The sequence below is a fragment of the Ziziphus jujuba genome, chromosome 6, assembly GCF_031755915.1.
Source record: "Ziziphus jujuba cultivar Dongzao chromosome 6, ASM3175591v1".
Lineage (NCBI taxonomy): Eukaryota > Viridiplantae > Streptophyta > Magnoliopsida > Rosales > Rhamnaceae > Ziziphus > Ziziphus jujuba.
In genome coordinates, this window is record NC_083384.1 from 6,263,168 (window position 1) to 6,282,696 (window position 19,529).

A 19,529-nucleotide genomic window follows, 5' to 3' on the forward strand; every position below is an offset into this window, starting at 1 on the left:
AACTTCACCAAAATAACTAGCAACAGACACGTTAATAGGTACTTATTGATTGCCATATTTATAAAAATAAATATGTTTTTTTTTAAAAAAAAAAACATAAATATTAAACAAGAACAATAACAACAACAATAATAACCATAAACCAATTAAATATTACTCTATTATTTTTCACTTTTAATAACTCTATAATTATTATTGTTTTTTTTCTTTTTTCTCCTTTTATCCGATACAGAACAAAGTACTTGATGATAAGGAAAATATTTCCTCCCTTTATGCTACTCTTATTATCATTATTATTTTATTCCATCGTGAATCAAGTGTTTAAAATCTTAAAAAACAAAATAGTTGATGTGCATTGTTTTTTATTAAAAAAAAAAAATGGTTGGTTTGTATTGTTTTCAAGTCATATTAAATTAAGGCTCAATGCACTTTATTAATTTTTATTTATTTATTTTTTTGGTAAAATTGATGTGCTACCACATTGCCAGCACCTTAATTGTGAGAGAAGGAATTTTATCACCTTGATATAAAATTTCACACGTCATTGCACGAAGTATATATGAATGTATTAAATACAGAAATACGTTTCCGCATTAATTTTTTTTAATTTTTTTATTTCTAATTTGCTATGAAAGCTAACATATTTAATTAGTACATAACTCGGTAATCACTAAGACGAACAATTCATTTCAGAAAACATACATCATCATGTTACTATTTAGTAATTATTGCATTAATACTAATGTTGAAAAATTATATTCTTGATAATTGCATGCTTTCTTTCTTCTATTTGTACAAATCTACAAGGGAAGCTAAGGTGTAGTTCCCAAGCTTTATGATGTAGTTAAATTAACTATGTTTCAGCATTTTTAATCTTTAGGTATGTTTTTGCGATGTACCATCAGGTACTATGGAACAATGGCTATTTTGACAAAAATCTAATTATAGATAATGTTGTGCAGCACTTTCAGCGTAATGTTGTACGCGGAGTTAAAAGATTTATTTCTACAAGCTGCAAGCAAATGGAGATAGGTGAGAATAGTTTTCTTGTCTGCTTAATGTGTTCCTTTTACAAGGATAGCATATAAGTTCCGCCTTAAATAATTTAGTGAGGAAGCTGGCTGAAGATTGCTATAAATATGGATCTGAGAATCAGAGCACTCACACTCCTTTTGCAAGAGCTTCTCTTAGCTTTGGTACCTCCTATAATGCAATTGAAAAGGAGAGGGAAGATTTTCTTAAGATCCTCAGTGATCAGGTAATTTCTTTGCTAAGCTATTCATGCGAAACATTTTGGCAATCTCATGAACATGATCCTTGAAAAACACATAGCACTTGGATGTGTTTCAGTTTTAGTTTTTTGTGGACGAAAATGCAAAAATTTGCTTTTGACATTTCTGAATTAGGGCATTTCTTAGCCTGTAGTTGTTTATGTGTTGGACTTGAGCGTTTGGAGGGGAGATTTTCGGTTTCAAGGCTGGGCAGGGGAACTCTAAAAAGAAGAGTTTGTGTTTTGTTGAGAGGTTATGAGATGAAAAGACAATTTTTATGCCTATTAGGTTTTAGGAACTGAGACTTATTACTTATGTTTGATGTCTATGTGGCTACATTTTCTATTCCTATCGGGCTAATTTTTCATCATTAAAGATGGTACGATGGAGGGATATAAAGTAGGATTCTCTCAGTTTAGTTTTATGTTTTGCTGGTGAAACAATCCCAATATTATACTTGGTGTTATATATCATCAGGATGTGTATCACTTCAAATAATTTGTTATGTTATTCCCTTTTACTTCTTTTTAGGTTTTGCAAAAGTTAATGATCTTTTAACGTTACATTTGTGATGGACTACTTCCATCAAAGGCTATTTGTATCGAGTGTAGAGGACGTTAGTGACTTTAACCATGCTTAGAGCTCTTTTGTTCTTTAACTATAATAAGGAATGTATTCTAATTACTTGAAAAACTCGTTTGGTACAAGGAATAAGCGATGAGTGTAGGAATATTTTATTATTGTCTACTAAAATTTTAAGGTTCATCTTCTCTGTTTCTTTTTATGTTTGTAATTGTGCCACAGGTTTTAAATCAGTAGGTTTGTGAGCCATTACGGACACAAATAAATGGAGCTCCTTTGGAAGATGCTTGTCACTTGGCTTACCGTTATGATAAACTTGGCCAGGATGTGGAGGCCCAGGTAATTATTGATCTCAAGTTTAGGAGTAAACACTTATGTAGAAAACTGCATATTTATAGTGAATATCTTTTTATGAGGTTACTGAAGTTGCGAGGCATCGATCAAAATCTAGGGATCTTTCTATGTCTGGAGACAGTTCTGTGAAGCTTCAAAGTGCAGAAGCAAGACTTGCTGACCTTAAATCCTCTACTGTGGCACTTGGCTGAGAAACGACTACTGCTATGTTGTCAGTTGAGGATCAGCAGCAGCAGATGACTTTTCATGGGCTTCTCACCATGGTAACTTTTTTTTATTCTCTGTCCAACAGAACACCATATTTATATGCATTGGTATGTCCTTATTGCCAATTCCAAATAAAACTTTGAGAGATCTTTATATGTCTGTGGTTGGTTTTTGTTACTATTAGATTTTAATGAGGATAGAGGTATTTATATTATTTTATTTTAACTTTGGCAAGTGAGTCTTAGAAAAAATACCATTTAAATTTATATTGCAATGTCAATGCTGAGAGATCTTATCATCAACATGCTCTTGCTATTTTGGAGAAGCTAGATGCTGAGGTCTGTTATCTAGCTTTGTTCTCCCTTTACTATTTTCTTGTACCCTATTTTTATGAGAATAACTTTTCCTGCCCTACATTTTTGAAATACTTTATGCTAGATGACTCTGGAGAGGCAATCAAAAGAATTTTCATCTGTACCGATGAAGATTCACAGAAATGTGTATGAATGGCTTGGAAATCAGGATAACAACTCACAGGAATCTGATGATCATCAAGACAACATGTTCTTTATTGCTAAAGTAAGTCCTTTGAAGTATTATAGTTTTTCATTACGATCCACAGAGATAACATCATGTAAACTAGTCTTTTGTTATTAGAGCGGCTGTATTGTGGTACCAACAAATATTTGCATTTATCATGTAGTTTTTTTACCATTGTACTTAGTTTACTTTTTATTTCATTGTGCTCTTTCTTTTAGGAAGAAAATATATTATTAGAAATACTTTATCTTGTAGGTTATTCACCAATTTGATGCTAAAGCAGAAGGAGAGCTAGTCTGTTAGTTGATGATTATGTTATGATTCATTAGGTACTCTGTCCTCTGCTAATTTTAAATAAAGCTATCTTTATCCAATTTTTAGGTTGTGATTATAGGGCTTTTATATTTGTTGAAATAAAATTTGATTTCTAAAACAAGGTTGGAAAGGTTTGCAAGGTTTTTTCTTTTAATACTGAAAATGTGATAAACTCTTCTAAAAAGAGTTCTTTGAGGACAGTTTTGAAAATACTTTTGAAAGTGATTTTGATATACCTTTCAAAACATGCAATGTTTAGCACATTTTGGCACCACAAATACAATTTGCATCTTTGTTTTACAAATAAATAGCCTCTTTCTTTTGTCCTTTTTAGTCATTTTACAATTAGATTGTTACAACTATTTTTGTCTTGCAGTAGAGGAAAAATCTCGTTTTTCTTCCTTTTCTTAAAAAGGGTTCATATACTCTGTAACTGATTAAGGCATATAAGCCTTTTGTACGGCCATTTTCCAGAATTAATGAGAAGATTCTTCCCTTTTTCATTCATTCATTTTCTATAGTATTTTTCTTAATATGGTATCAGAGCAATAGTGCTTTTGCTTCTAAGAATCAGTCCTGGCTCATGGTAGATCTCAAAACCAGGGGAATCGCTTTGCCCTAGTCTCATCTTCCCAGGATTCGTCTTCAACCTCCTTTCAACCAGCCATGGAGGACAACAGCAGCTTATATTTTCTACACCATGTGGATCATCTCGGGCTTCAACTCGTTAGCCACCAACTCATTGGCCCTAACTACAACAGTTGGTGTCGTTTGATGGAAATGGCTCTCAGAGCTAAGAGCAAGCTGAGTTTTGTCGATGGGAGCATACCTGATGTGATTCTGCCCGAGCCCGCTCAACCGATAACCCGCTGGGGTGCTGACTCGACACGGATGAAGACTAGGCCAATCACAAGAGCTCAAATTAAGAGATTTAAGGACAACTTGGGAGTATTTATACAGGGGGTAATCAATCTCAACAGAGCTTGTCCGTACTTGAAGATACAAAGCCTATTCCAAGCATCCAAGTGGTGGAAGCTGATACGGACCCGGGTGACGGTTTTGGTACATTTTTGGAGTCCGAGAAGCATGAAATGGTTCCAATGCTTTATGGGTTCAATACATATGCCTAAGAGGTCATGGAATCAAGTTAAAGCAGCCTCAAATGCAATCAAAAAGGGCTTGTACGGACAGCCTCAACAATTTGGCCGAATTTGCTGTATTGTTTGCTGGCTTTACTGTATTTTACTGTATTAGCCTTTTCTTATTTTTCCAAGCATGGGCAACGTGTGGGCTTTCATATTCAGTTTATTTGGCATCCTACAAAGCATCTAGAAGCTGATTTGGTACTCAATTTGGTCAAAGATTGGTCAAAGTCAACTTAGTCAAAAAGCTAGTATTATAGTTTCCTAATTTGATTCTACTTTTTGTTTTAGGAAATTACCATTACTTTTTAGTTTTTATTTGTTTATTTTCTGGAAAAATAATTTTAGGAAAGTTATTATTTTATTATTTTCATTGTAAATTAATTAATTCCTAATTCAAAATAAAGGAATTAATTAATCCAAATTAGATTAGGAAAGGAGTGAGAATTTCGGCCACCATAGAACTCTTTATTGTGTGGCCTGTTTTACCTAGGGTTTTTAGGGTTTACTTTGTTTCTTTCAAAGCCTATTTAAAGACTTAGTTTTCAAGATGAATAAAAACTTTGATTTGACTAAAAAAATACTTGTGAGATTAATTATTTCTTTGTTCTTTGAGAACACCTAAAACACCATTAGAGAATTGGTTGTTTTAGCTTGACTTATCAATAGGTTTTCCATCCCCTATTGTGGCGTCTACATTATACCAAGGTTTCTAACCACAGGTTGGTTAGGGGTTGAGGTCCATTCCATTAGAACTTGAACTTAATTAAAGATCCGGGCTAATATAATACAGGTTTAGGAGCAGATCGTCCTAGGTTCGTATCATTTGGTATCAGAGCTAAATTTTGTTCAGGTTTGATCTATCTTTATTTGCTTTATTTTTTTTTGTGTTATTCTGCAATTTTAGCATTATGTTAAGGTTGCATCCATCCTATACACGTTCAGCATCTTAAAAAAAAAAAAAAAAAAAACAAGAAAAAAAAAAAGAAGTTTGCGGCAACAATTAAAAAAAAAAAAAAAACTGCACATTTTGTTTATTTGGAGGTCACGGGTTTGGTGTTTGTTTTGGATTTGGAAATGCAATTTTGGTACTTACTCTTGCTACTGCAGTTGTTTATGTCCTGTGAGTGAAAAAAAAAAAAAAAAAAAGAAGAGGCAAAGCCGGATATAAAAAAAAAAAAAAAGGAAAAAAAAAATTTCGGCTTGTTGGAGTTTGATTTGTTTGCTGGGAATTTGTTGGAGCTGCTGGGTTTTTGTTTATTTAATCAATATTTGAATTGCTGGGAGATTATTTTTGCTGCTAGATATTTGGATTTTGGGTGCTTAAATTATTTGGATTAAAATCAGTTAAAGGATTTGATACAAAACTTGAATTACAAAGAACAACAACCAACACTTTTCTATAATTTTGTTCTCTTTGATTCTTGTTCGTATTTGAATTTCTTTTTCTGGAATTTTATTCTTGAACTCATAATCTACTACCATCTGGTGCAGTTTTCAAAAATTCCAACGTTTTCCCATTATTTTGTGTTTTCTTGTCTAGAAAGCCGAAAAATTAGGATTTGTTGGATTATTTCGGTATTGTCTACTTTTTGCTAGTGCTTTGTTGATAAGTTTAATTAAAACATACTAGTGATCTAATTGTTATTTTGTGGGTGTTTTAATTAGAACTTTGAGATAATTCATTGAGTGGAAAAAGGCAAGAGTGTGCGAGCTTAAAAGAGGGTAAAAGCCGAAACTAGTGTGCAAACACGAGTGTCGAGACCTTGTTTGAGTGAAACACGTGAGGGAGTGAATATTGTGAGGATTTATTTTATTTTTGCAGTATTTTACTAACATGGCAGATTCTAGAATAAGAAGAGGAGATCCACCCTTGAGGATCAATGAGGAAGAGTCCGTAGCATTCCATGGCAATGTCCGAGCTACCGGGAGCGGAGACCAAGTGGACATGAGAGCTGTTTTGGAGTCAATACAGCGGGTTAGTGCTCAAGTTGAGCATGTGAATCAAAGAATGGGAAGGCTAGAAGCCTCACAAGAAATGCCAAACACAAGAAATAGGCAAGAATTCCATGGAGGACGAGGTCGAGGATGAGGAGGTCGTGAGAGGTCGAGAGAGGAATTTGAGCAGGAGAATTTTGATGGAGACTTTGGGAAAGGCATGGACGAAACCTTTGCTGTCCAAGAGAGAGCTGGCCGTGGAAGATATAGGAGGGAAGAAATAGATGACAATCTTAGCAATATCAAGATCAACATCCCACCATTCATGGGAAAAAGTGACCCCGAAGCATATTTGGAGTGGGAAGAAAAAATGGAGATGATATTTGACTGCCATAATTATTCGGAGGCTAAGAAGGTGAAATTGGCAGCAATGGAGTTTGGCCATTATGCACTCCAATGGTGGACCAATGAGCAAAACACCCGAAGGAGAGTTGGTGATGACTTGATTACTACATGGCGACAAATGAAAGGAGCCATGCAGAAGCGATTCGTACCATCACACTATCATAGGTTGCTGCATCAAAGACTTCAATCTTTATCTCAAGGACATGGATCCGTGGAGGATTATTACAAGGAGATGGAGATGCTTATGATGAGATTGAACTTGAATGAAGATAGGGAAGCAACCATGGCAAGGTTTCTTGGTGGTTTGAATTGTGAAATAGCCAATCAACTAGAATTGCAACAATATGTGGAATTGGAGGAGATGTTGCATGTGGCTATTAAATTAGAGCATCAATTCAAGAGAAGGGGTGTAAGATCATGGTTTGGAGGTGTTTCCAACAGTGGAAGGTCCAATTCTAGTGGCTGGAGGAGCAATCCCATCTATGAAAGCAAGCCAAAGTCGAAAGTCAAAGAAGAAGGTTCAAATTGGCCAAGGAAGGAGACTAGAACCAAATCTGTCCAAGCACCAAAGAATGAGGTAAAATTAGATCCTAAACCTTCTAGAACTCATGATGTTGTGTGTTTTAAGTGCCAAGGAGGAGGACCCATTGCTAGCCAATGCCCGAATAGAAGAATCATGGTGTTAAAGGGCAATGACGAGCTAGAATCGGAAAGTGAAGAAAGTGAGGATGAAGCCAAGCAAGAGGAGGAGGACTTGGAGGATGAACCCGGAACCTTGCAAGCATCCAATGCTGAATTAAACTTGCTTTCTAGGAGAGTACTTGCTGCATACAAAGATGAGGATGAAATTCAAAGAGAGAACATCTTCCACACCCGATGTGAAATTCAAGGTAAGATTTGTAGTATGATTATTGATAGTGAAAGTTGTACAAATGTAATTAGTAACATTGTAGTTGATAAATTAGGCTTAATAACTATTAAACATCCAGAACCTTATAGATTACAATGGCTTAATGATGGTGGTGAAATAAAAGTGAATAAACAAGCCAAAGTAAAATTTAATATAGGTAGATATGAGGATGTAGTTTTATGTGATATTGTACCCATGATTTCTGGACATATACTATTAGGTAGGCCATGGCAATTTGATAAAGATGCTACTCATTTTGGTCGAGAAAATAGTATTATTTTCAGGTTTAAAGGGAAGAAGGTCAAGCTGGAACCATTATCTCCTAAAGAGGTTTACAAAGACCAATTACAAATGCAACAAAGGAGAGAAGCCGAAAAGCTCAAGGAAAAAGCAATTATGGCACCAATGGCTTCACCATCCTTTCAAGGAGGTAAGATTGAGGTTGCTGATCAAGGTAAGGTTTCTAAGACTTATATTGAGTGGAAAGATCAAAGAACAACCGAAAGAGAGGGGAAAGAAAGTGGCAAACCAGAGAGCTTGGAGAAGGAAGGGAAATCCGAAGGTTTGCGCCAATCCGAGAAAGAAAAAGAAAAAGAAAGAAAAGAAAGGTCAAGTAGCAACTTTTATTTGAGTTTAGGGGATATTAATAAGGTTATTGAGTGTAAGAAACCTTTGCTGATCATGATTTATAAAGAAAATTATTTTAATGATCAAACTAACTTTGAAGAACTTGAATTGCCAAGTTCAATGTTTTCTTTTTTGAAGGAATTTGGAGACGTCTTCCCAAATGAAATTCCAAGTGGACTACCATACAATCAAGAGGGAAAAGGTGAGCTTGCTATCCAAGGTAAGTCTTCTAATACTCAGGTTGTGTGGAAAAATTTTAATAAAACCAAGAGTGAGAAATTTGGTGCAAAAGCCGAGAGTGAGGAAGGTGAGATGGCCGTGAGTGAGAAAGGAAAAGGAAGACAAGAAAGGAAAAATATAAATTTTTATCTTAGCTTTGGTGATGTTAATAAAGAAATTATGAATAAAAAATCATTGCTAACCATGAATTTTAAAGATACTTATTTACAGATGTCTTTATTGCATAGAAGTTTATTTGCATTGTTGAGAGCTTTACTTAGTGGCAATTTGAAAATTTGGAAAATATTGTTTGCTAACTTTAAAAAGTGTAATTTTTACCATAATGAACATGTATTTCTAGATTTTGTTGTAATAGTGTTTGACCCAGGAGAATTGGTTTGGTTGCACTTACGAAAGGAAAGGTTTCCTAAACAAAGAAAGTCAAAGCTCATGCCGCCTATGGATGGACTTTTTCAAGTTTTGGAGCCGAATAACAAGAATGCCTACAAGCTTGATTTATCGGGTGAGTATAACATGAGTGCTGCATTTAATGTTGCTGATTTAACTCCTTTTGCTGCAGGTGATGATCTTTATTTCAGGACAAATCCTTTTCAAGAGGAGGGGAATGATGTGATTCTGCCCGAGCCCGCTCAACCGATAACCCGCTGGGGTGCTGACTCGACATGGATGAAGACTAGGCCAATCACAAGAGCTCAAATTAAGAGATTTAAGGACAACCTGGGAGTATTTATACAGGGGGTAATCAATCTCAACAGAGCTTGTCCATACTTGAAGATACAAAGCCTATTCCAAGCATCCAAGTGGTGGAAGCTGATACAGACCTGGGTGACGGTTTTGGTACATTTTTGGAGTCCGAGAAGCATGAAATGGTTCCAATGCTTTATGGGTTCAATACATATGCCTAAGAGGTCATGGAATCAAGTTAAAGCAGCCTCAAATGCAATCAAAAAGGGCTTGTACGGACAGCCTCAACAATTTGGCCGAATTTGCTGTATTGTTTGCTGGCTTTACTGTATTTTACTGTATTAGCCTTCTCTTATTTTTCCAAGCATGGGCAACGTGTGGGCCTTCATATTCAGTTTATTTGGCATTCTACAAAGCATCTAGAAGCTGATTTGGAGCTCAATTTGGTCAAAGATCGGTCAAAGTCAACTTAGTCAAAAAGCTAGTATTATAGTTTCCTAATTTGATTCTACTTTTTGTTTTAGGAAATTACCATTACTTTTTAGTTTTTATTTGTTTATTTTCTGGAAAAATAAGTTTAGGAAAGTTATTATTTTATTATTTTCATTGTAAATTAATTAATTCCTAATTCAAAATAAAGGAATTAATTAATCCAAATTAGATTAGGAAAGGAGTGAGAATTTCGGCCACCATAGAACTCTTTATTATGTGGCCTGTTTTACCTAGGGTTTTTAGGGTTTACTTTGTTTCTTTCAAAGCCTATTTAAAGGCTTATTTTTCAAGATGAATAAAAACTTTGATTTGACTAAAAAAATACTTGTGAGATTAATTATCTCTTTGTTCTTTGAGAACACCTAAAACACCATTAGAGAATTGGTTGTTTTAGCTTGACTTATCAATAGGTTTTCCATCCCCTATTGTGGCGTCTACATTATACCAAGGTTTCTAACCACAGGTTGGTTAGGGGTTGAGGTCCATTCCATTAGAACTTGAACTTAATTAAAGATCCGGGCTAATATAATACAGGTTTAGGAGCAGATCGTCCTAGGTTCGTATCAATACCCAAACCTAATCCAACAGATCTTCTCGCCTCAGTTTGGGATCGTTGTAATAGTATGGTGCATTCATGGCTTCTCAATGCTATCTCCAAGGACATTGCAGATTGTTTATTGTATCAAGAGTCTGCTCACGCTGTTTGGACTGATTTGTGTGATAGGTTTCATCAGAGCAATGCGCCTCGAATTTTCTAGATTAAGCAACAGCTACATGCTATTTTGCAAGGATCCATGGATATAAACTCTTATTATACTCGTCTAAAGTTGCTTTGGGATGAGCTTCGGCACTATCAGTCCACTCCTACTTGTCATTGTGAGGGCATAAGAGCTTGGGCTCTGTATCAAGAGCAAGATTATGTCTTACAATTTCCAATGGGGTTGAACGAATCCTTCTCTACCGTTCGTGCTCAAATCTTTTTGCTAGACCCTTTGCCTCCCATTGCTAAGGTATTTAACCTTGTGATTCAAGAGGAAAGACAACGAACCATTGGGTCAATTCCTCCAAATCATGCTGAATATATGGCATTTTCAACTGCAACTAATGCTGTAACATCATTGGGACCCAAATGGAATAGACCAACTTGCACTCATTGTGGTCTTCAAAGTCACATAGTGGATAAGTGTAACAAATTGCATGGATACCAACTTGGATATAAGCCCCCATCCAGGTCCCCATCTCACGCTAGCTCCCTTCAATTCAAATCTCAAGGTGGAAATCAGAGATCAATATCAATACAACCAAAAGTACCAAACACTATGAGAACCTTAGGTACACCTTCAACATCCCCTTCCACACCTCTGTCAAATTCCAACTCAACCCAGCAGTTAGGACAAGCGTCACCAATTCAGCTTAATCATGAGCAAATTCAGCAAATGATTTCATACTTGAGCTTACAACTCCCAGCTTCTTCAACACCAACCTCATCCGAGAATCAGCAGCAGTCAGGACCTATGGCTTCAAATTTCACTGGACTAGACACCTCTTTTTCTCATCAATCTCCTGGTAACTCTCTAGCCCAATCTAATTTGTCTCATCTTTGGATCATTGATGCGGGAGCAACCCATCATGTTTGCTGTAATCATTCTCTATTTGTCACTTCACATCCCCTTACATCGACAATCACAGTTACCTTACCAAATTCCCTCTTTACTCTAATCACACACATTGGTACAGTTTGATTCACTAACGGTCTGCTCATAGAAAATGTCCTGCTTGTCCCATCTTTTCGTTTCAATTTACTCAGTGTTAGTTCACTCACAAAGTCCCACAAATGTTGTGTTAATTTCTTTCCTGACTCATGTTTGATTTAGGAGCATACTCTGGGCTCGATGATTGGGAAGGGTAAATGTCAAGGCCAGCTTTATATTCTAGATTTAGTGGCTACACCCTCATGTAATGCTTTTGTTGCTAGTTCAATTTTTGTTTCTAAATGTGAACTATGGCACTCTAGGCTTGGCCATCCTTCCAATGTTAAATTGCAACTTTTAAATGAGAGTTTACAACTTGGAAATTCTGTAATGCGTTCAATTTCACATTGTAAAATTTGTCATGAAGCAAAACAAAAACATTTACCTTTTATTTCACATAACAATCTTGCATCACAACCTTTTGATCTAATAAATATGGACATATGGGGTCCTTTCCATGTCCTAATTCAGGGTAGACACAGGTATTTCCTCACTATTGTTGATGATTTTTCACGAGCAACATAGGTATACCTATTGCAGCACAAATATGATGTTGAACACATCTTTCTTGAGTTTTATGCATTCATTCTCACTCAATATAAAATTCCCATTAAAACAGTGCGTTCGGACAATGCACAAGAAATAACTTTCCACCATTTCTTTCGCTCAAAAGGGATCGAGCATTTTTATTCTTGCATTGAAACTCCTGAGCAAAATGCTATAGTTCAGTCTCATGTATCATCTTGTTATTGGGGAGAGTGTGTCTTAACTGCTGTGTACCTCATTAATCGTACGCCATCCCCTCTGTTGTCTAATTGTACCCCTTTCGAACTTCTCACAAAAAGAAAACCAATATATCATCACTTACAAGTTTTTGGTTGTTTGTGTTATGGTTCAACCCTTAATCGTGGTAGGCACAAATTCAATCCACGAGATCATGCTTCAGTGTTTTTAGGATATCTTCCTGGGTGTAAGGGGTATAAGCTGCTTGATTTAGAAACTAATCAAATTTACATCTCACAGAATGTAGTTTTTCATGACTATATTTCCTTTTCTAGGACACACCACACTTAACTATGATTATTTTCTGACAATGTTTTGCCTTTACCAGCCCATGAAATTTATAGTTCATAAAATTCAGAGATAGTGTCCACTTCCTCATCCACACCACCTCCCACTTCTATAGCTTCCACCCATCGTAAGAGAGTTGTCAAACAACCTTCCTATTTGTTTGATTATCATTGTAACCTATCATTCAGTTCTTCATCCATCACCCTATCCCATTCTAAATCATCAACTCTGCATCCACGTTCATCCTATATGTCCTATAATCGTCTCTTTTCACACCATAAAGCCTTTATTCTCTCCATCTCCTCACACATAGAGCCTAAGTCCTATGCTGAAGCTGCTGCTTCTCCTATTTGGAATGAAGCTATGGAAATTAAATTACAAGCCTTGGAAGACAATGGTACATGGAGCATCACCTTTTTACCTCCAGGTAAGCAACTTGTTGGATGTAAGTGGGTTTATAAAATTAAGTTCAATGCTGATGGGAGTGTGGAGCGATATAAGGCACGAATTGTTGTGAACGGATACATGCAACAAGAGGGAATTGACTACCTTGATACTTTCTCACCTGTTACCAAGCTTGTTACAGTTAAATTACTACTTGCTTTTGCAGCCATTCATGGGTTGATTTTGCACCAATTTGATATTACTAATGCCTTTTTACATGGTGACCTTTCTGAGGAAGTCTACATGAGCTTACCACCTGGATACTTATGTAGACAGGGGGAGTTTTTACCTAAGAATGCTGTTTGCAGGTTACATAAGTCATTATATGGCCTCAAGCAAGCTTCATGACAATGGTTTAGTAAGTTTTCAACTGCTCTTTTTCAAGAGGGTTTTGTGCAATTTTATGGAAATCATTCTTTGTTCATAAGGCATTCAGGTAACGTTTTCATAGCACTCTTGGTGTATATGGATGATATCATAGTTGCTAGTAACAATTTTGAAGCTGTAATGGATTTAAAAACCAGTTTTGAGCCTTTGGTTTAAGATGAAGGACCTTGGAACATTGAAATATTTCTTGGGGCTGGAAGTTTCACGAACAGCTGCTGGTATCTCTGTGTTCAATCGAAAATATGCCTTAGAACTATTGTCTGATGCTGGTCTTTTAGGCTGCAAATCAATAAGCACACCTATGGAACCAAATTTGAAATTGTCTTCCTCTGATGGGGAAATTCTTTCAGACTCAACAGGATATAGAAGATTTATTGGAAAGCTCATCTATCTCACTATTGCCAGGCTAGATATTACATATGCTGTGAATCGGTTTAACCAATTTCTAGCCTCATCACGTGACTCTCACCTTAAGGCAGCAACTCGGGTTCTACAATATATTAAAAGTGCTCCAGGCCAAGGGATTTTTTATCCTGCTAATTCAAAGTTGCAGCTTAAAGGGTTCATAGATTCAGATTGGGCGGCATGTCCTGACACTCGCCATTCTATAAGTGTTTTTTGCATTTTTCTTGGTTCATCCCTAATATCTTGGAAATCAAAGAAACAATAGATAGTGTCAAGGTCTTTAGTAGAGGTAGCATATAGAGCCTTGGCCAATGCAACATGCGAGATAATTTGGATATTGTCTCTTCTCAAAGATATGAAGATCAATAAAAAAGGACCAGCAATACTTTTTTTGTGATAATCAAGCTGCTCTACACAAAGCAGCCAATCCTGTTTATCATGAGCACACTAAACATATTGAGATTGATTATCACATTGTTTGGGAGAAGATACAGATAGGGATTCTTAAAACTTTGCATGTCACCTCATGGAACCAACTGGCAGACATGATGACCAAGGCACTACATTCACCACTGTTTCATTCTCTTTTAAGCAAGATGAGAAAATATGATATGTATTCTCCATCTTGAGGGGGAGTTTTACAAATAAATAGCCTCTTTCTTTTGTTTTTTTTAGTCATTTTACAATTAGATTGTTACAACTATTTTTGTCTTGTAGTAGAGAAAAAATCCCATTTCTCTTCCTTTTCTTAAAAATGGTTCATATATTCTGTAACTGATTAAGGCATATAAGCCTTCTGTACAGCCATTTTCCAGAATTAATGAGAAGATTCTCCCCTTCTTCATTCATTCATTTTCTATAGTATTTTTCTTAATACTTTGTTTAACTAAGATAATCAAGAATATCCATAACACTCCAAATTGCAAGAACTTTCATACTTGAGGTGTTCAATGGGAATGTCGTTCCCATTTCAGCTATTAAATTTGGAGTAAAGGTGTCTACTTTTTTTGATTAGCCTATCAAAAGAAATTAGAATATCTTGCTCAAGTTGTATGTAGGATCCGGAACATATTTTGGTGCAAGTCAAAGAGCTTTTTTCTGATCACAATTATTTTGCATGCTGTTGTTGATATCAATCAGGTGGCTCCTCATGGAGTCAAAAGGCGAGTGCAATGGCAAGGCTAGATGGTTCCCCTCTGCTTACGTAGAAAGGGAAGAGAAAGCCCCAACAAACAAATAGCACGTTCAAGCTTGTGAGATGCCCCTCCACCTTGTACTTTGTTCCTAGTTTTTATGTTGTTAAAAGTAATATAGTCCTTGTCTTTTTGTGTATTATAGTTCCATTTTGTTTCATTAGAACAACATTCTTTCTGGCAGTGTGGCATTAAGTAGGAAAAATATCTATATTTGCGATTTCAAATCATATGAGAGAGGAAGCTGTGGTTTGTAATGTGTGGATATAAATATTTTTTTTTTCCTAGAAACAAATTTGGTTATTGTTAGATTTGATTAAAGAATATCAAATTACTTAATAAGATATTTACTTGATCCAAACAAAAGAGTTTTAGAACTTACCCATTCCGAAATATCAAATTCATTATAAAAATCTAAGTCGATAATTAATTTTAGTATAGCAAATGCCATTCTCATTACATGCATATAATATTCATATATGTATATATATGCTAATCATCCACCATAGGTTGTGCCCGATAGATAACCTTTGTGTGTGTATATATATATATATGATAGATAACTTTTGTGTGCATATGTGTATATATATATATATATATTATTCCTACAGATAAACTCTTTGCTTTGATTTTCTTAAGATCATCAACAAACATTTCTAAATTGTGGCAGGAAGATCCATTTTTGTCAATGCTATCCCTAGCCCATTTGGCAATTCTATCCATTGACCTTTGAAACTCCACCCTTCTCTCCATCAATGTCTTGATTGTTCTCTGTATGGTCCACCTGTCACACGCCTCTAATTCAACCCCAATTCTCCACACGTTTCTAATACATACAACATTAACCCTTTGATCCCCTAAGTTGGGCCAACCAATCATAGGACCTTCCGCCAAAATACTCTCCAAGATCGAGTTCCAACCACCATGGGTTAGAAACCCGCCCACAGCATCGTGGGCCAAGACTCGTTCTTGTGGGGCCCAATCAACTATATACCCTCTTTCTTTTGGCCCAATTTCAAGTACCTTAGGGAATGAAATGACGCCGTTGTCGTTTTCTTCATCCACCATATCCGGCCGTATAGCCCACGGGAAAGAGTAGCCACTGTCAACCAAGCCATTCCAAAACTCTAAAAGCTGGGCTAACGATGTTTTGACAAGACTTCCAAAGCTGACGTAGAGAACAGATCTGGACGGTTGAGAATCAAGCCACGCCATGCAATCATGTTTGGTTTTCCAAAGAGAGTCGTGCGATGCCATTAGCGGACATCGATGATGTCTGATTTGGGAATTTAGAAGTGCATGGAGGGGTTTGATCTTGTAAGCTGGCCATCTTCAATGAGTTTAGGGATACAAATATATGCTAACAAGTAATGAGCACTATGACAACAAAACGAAATCACAGGAATTCCCAACTCCTCCGCCACATCAACCGGAAAAGATACACTTCCATCGCCGATGATACATGTGATAGGCGGCGATTGAGCATTCTCTGACCTCCGGCTAAGGGTACCAATAAGCTCTTTCAGATGTTCTTTAGCTTGGTACTTCAAGCCGTAGAAGAAATCATAAATGAGGGGACGTGGCTGGTCATCTTCGTCCGGCATGCCATCTGAGATAGACTCGAAATGGAGGTTAGGGAATTGCAAGGAGAGAGCTGAGAGATTGGAGAAGCACTTATGGTTATAGCGAGTGTTTACGAAGGTAATGTAAAGGCCTGTTTGGCTGAGAAGCTGTGCTAAGCAAAAGGAATGGTTTAATATGGCCTTAGAATGGTAAGGGAAGCATTACCACATGGGGCTTCAACTCCATCTTTGAGCCTACCAATTCAATCACACAAATTTAATCAAGACTATCTCACAAGTTTATATAAATACATATATATATATATTAATTTTCATCTTGTTCTTTCTCGTGTATTTTTTTTTAATTTTAAAATTCAAAATACTTTCTTTATTTTATATTTTCGACATCGTCATTAATATCGTTGGTCATGTTACATTGTCATGGTTTTCCATATATGTTGACGGACTTCTCTTTTTGAATTAATATTTTGTTTTATTGGTGTTTCTTGTTTCTTTTTAGTTGTTGATGTTTTCTGGAATGGTAGAAAACTTTTGCATTTTAGGAACGCATGCTGGCTAAAGCTGTTGGCCTGCTGTACGCATGTTGACGTAGCTTTCATGTATCCTAGGAGACTTCTCAAAGATTCTCTTCAATAAATAATGTTATATGTATATATTTATATGGAATGAATTTTACATCATATATATTATAATTATATGTTATTAAAAAGTGAGTTTTGATATACCGCTAAGGGTGATAGTGTAGCAGCAGTAAGCCATTCAGCCTTTACATTTGCAAGTTTGGGAATTGAGGTTTGGGTCATAGCAAGCCCCGATATTGCCTCGGATGGTCCCATTGTTGCAATGCAGTGTGGCGCAGAGCTACGGCCTGATGGCCTGATGCCTATGATACTACCAGGAGACATATTTTCTTTCGAGCAAAAAAAAAAAAAAAGTGAGTTTTGATATGTTAAGAACATGTATTCACCTTAATTACCATGAAAACCATGATGATTTTGAGATTAAAGAGTGATTCAAGTGATCAAATAAATTCCAATTCTTGTTTTACGAGTTTAGTCCAATCAATAATACAATTATCTCTTATAAATTTGACAAAACTAGTCATAAATATTGTCCAAGAGTTAAATAAAATAAAATCAAACTATTTATAAAACAAAGTTAAAGAATTATATAGGTTTAATTTTCAACAAATTCATTGGTCAAACTGCATGATTGAATTTAACTGGTAGGAAAATAATAGCTGAGATAATGAATGTTAAGAGTTTTGTATATGGGGGTTAGAGTGTAAGAAACAGTATAGTTTAGGGGAGTAAAATATACTTATCTTAATTTCTTAACTATTTGTATAAGATTAATGCCTGGGGGTACCAAGAAGCCTAAACAAGATCAAGATGTTTACCAATGAATGACACATTATTCCTTTAAAGATATATGTTATTAAATTTATTTAACAAATTATACGTATTAAAGATATTAATATTAATTAGCACATTCATGTAATCTAAATATGAAAAAATAAACTTTTAAAATGAATAAGTTAATCAAAAAGACAAATCACATAAATATTAGCATATCATCCACTATATCATTTTGTAAATAAATTTAGTGATTAATTTGGTTACTCTATCATTATTAATTAGGTTATAATAATATTTTTGTAACATTCTACAACATTTGGTATGGATTTTTTGTTCATAGTTTATTAGGAAGTAACTTTTTACCGTACTCATTATGGAGTTTTTTGGATCTTATGATTGCTCTCGTCTAAGAATGCTTAACTTTGGAGTTCTTTTGAACCCTGAAGCTAACGACTCTAAAAAAACTTCAGTGTTATGAAAATGACTATTATTATTGAAATGAAGAATTTTGACTGTTTATTGAAATGGTTGTTGGAATATTGTTTTTTGATCACTTTTTGAAATGCTTTTTTCTTACTTTTTAACAGTAAAATTCTTGTTAATTTGGGATCTTTATGTGCTTTCTTTTTTATTTTCTATTTTTTTTGTCAATTGCAACCCCTATGACTTATATTTTCTTCTCTGTTTATATATATATATATATATATATTCTTTTAAACGTAGGTGTCGATATTATCATAAATGAATTTTACATTACGGAATGGGGGAAATGTATCATACTTTGAGGGGGTAACTATTAGATTGTTTGCCAGATATATGCATTTTGATCTGATCCTTAGCCTTTCTTTTACCATCATATGAATTAATAATAAATTACTGTTATTATATCGATTGGACTATATTTAAATGAGTTGGGTCTATTAGCTCATGCATACTTCTTGTCAAACCAAGCACATGATTGTTTGGTATGACAAAAAAGTACTAGAAGGATCCAGAGTCCTTATACCATCTAATATGGAATGCCAAATGCGACCGTTAGGCATCATAAGTTTTGAATTTGATTTCGATGTTCATTGTTTTGCTGGCAGTATTAAGACGATTGGGAAGCTTAGATAATCATGCCGTTATGGTTGATGAAGCTGAAACTTTGTGCCATCAACAACTTTGAAATTTGTACAAATCTACAAGGGAAGCTAAGGTGTAGTTCCCAAGTGTTGTGATGTTAGATTGTCAGTTAACATAAACTATATTTCGGCATTTTTAATCTAATGATAGATAATGCTGTGCAGCACTTTCAGCGGAATATTGTTTGTGGAGTTGAAAATTTTATTTCTACAAGCTACATGTGCATGCAAATGGAGATAGATAAGAATATTTTTTTATCTACTTAATGTGTTCCTTTTACAAGGCCAACATATAAATTCCACCTTAAATAATTCAGTGAGGAAGTTGGCCGAAGATTGCTGTAAATATGGATATGAGAATTAGAGCACGCATGGTCCTTTTGCCATCTCGCTTCTATCAACTTTGGTACCTCATATAATTCAATTGAAAAGTACACACATTTTAGCAATCTCATGACATGATCCTTGAAAAGTACACAGGACTTGAATGTGTTTTAGGATTTTTG

At 35.3% G+C, this 19,529-nt stretch overlaps 2 protein-coding genes and 1 long non-coding RNA gene across 3 annotated transcripts; 2 read left to right on the forward strand and 1 right to left on the reverse strand.

Moving 5' to 3' along the window:
* Positions 1–788: 788 nt before the first annotated feature.
* LOC132804322 (uncharacterized) lies at positions 789–2,194 on the forward strand. Its single transcript, XR_009639459.1, has 3 exons — positions 789–817; positions 963–1,258; positions 2,091–2,194. It is a non-coding gene; the product is annotated as an uncharacterized LOC132804322 (long non-coding RNA).
* Positions 2,195–13,517: 11,323 nt separating this feature from the next.
* Positions 13,518–14,030, forward strand: LOC132803956 (uncharacterized mitochondrial protein AtMg00810-like). The gene has a single exon (XM_060817824.1). It carries the CDS (start codon positions 13,518–13,520, stop codon positions 14,028–14,030), a length of 513 nt encoding a protein of 170 aa, XP_060673807.1.
* A 135-nt stretch (positions 14,031–14,165) lies between these two features.
* LOC132803957 (7-deoxyloganetic acid glucosyltransferase-like) lies at positions 14,166–16,173 on the reverse strand. The gene is made up of 2 exons (XM_060817825.1): positions 15,576–16,173; positions 14,166–14,194 (listed from the first exon to the last, which is right to left on the reverse strand). Exons 1-2 carry the CDS (start codon positions 16,171–16,173, stop codon positions 14,166–14,168), a joined length of 627 nt encoding a protein of 208 aa, XP_060673808.1.
* Positions 16,174–19,529: the final 3,356 nt, after the last annotated feature.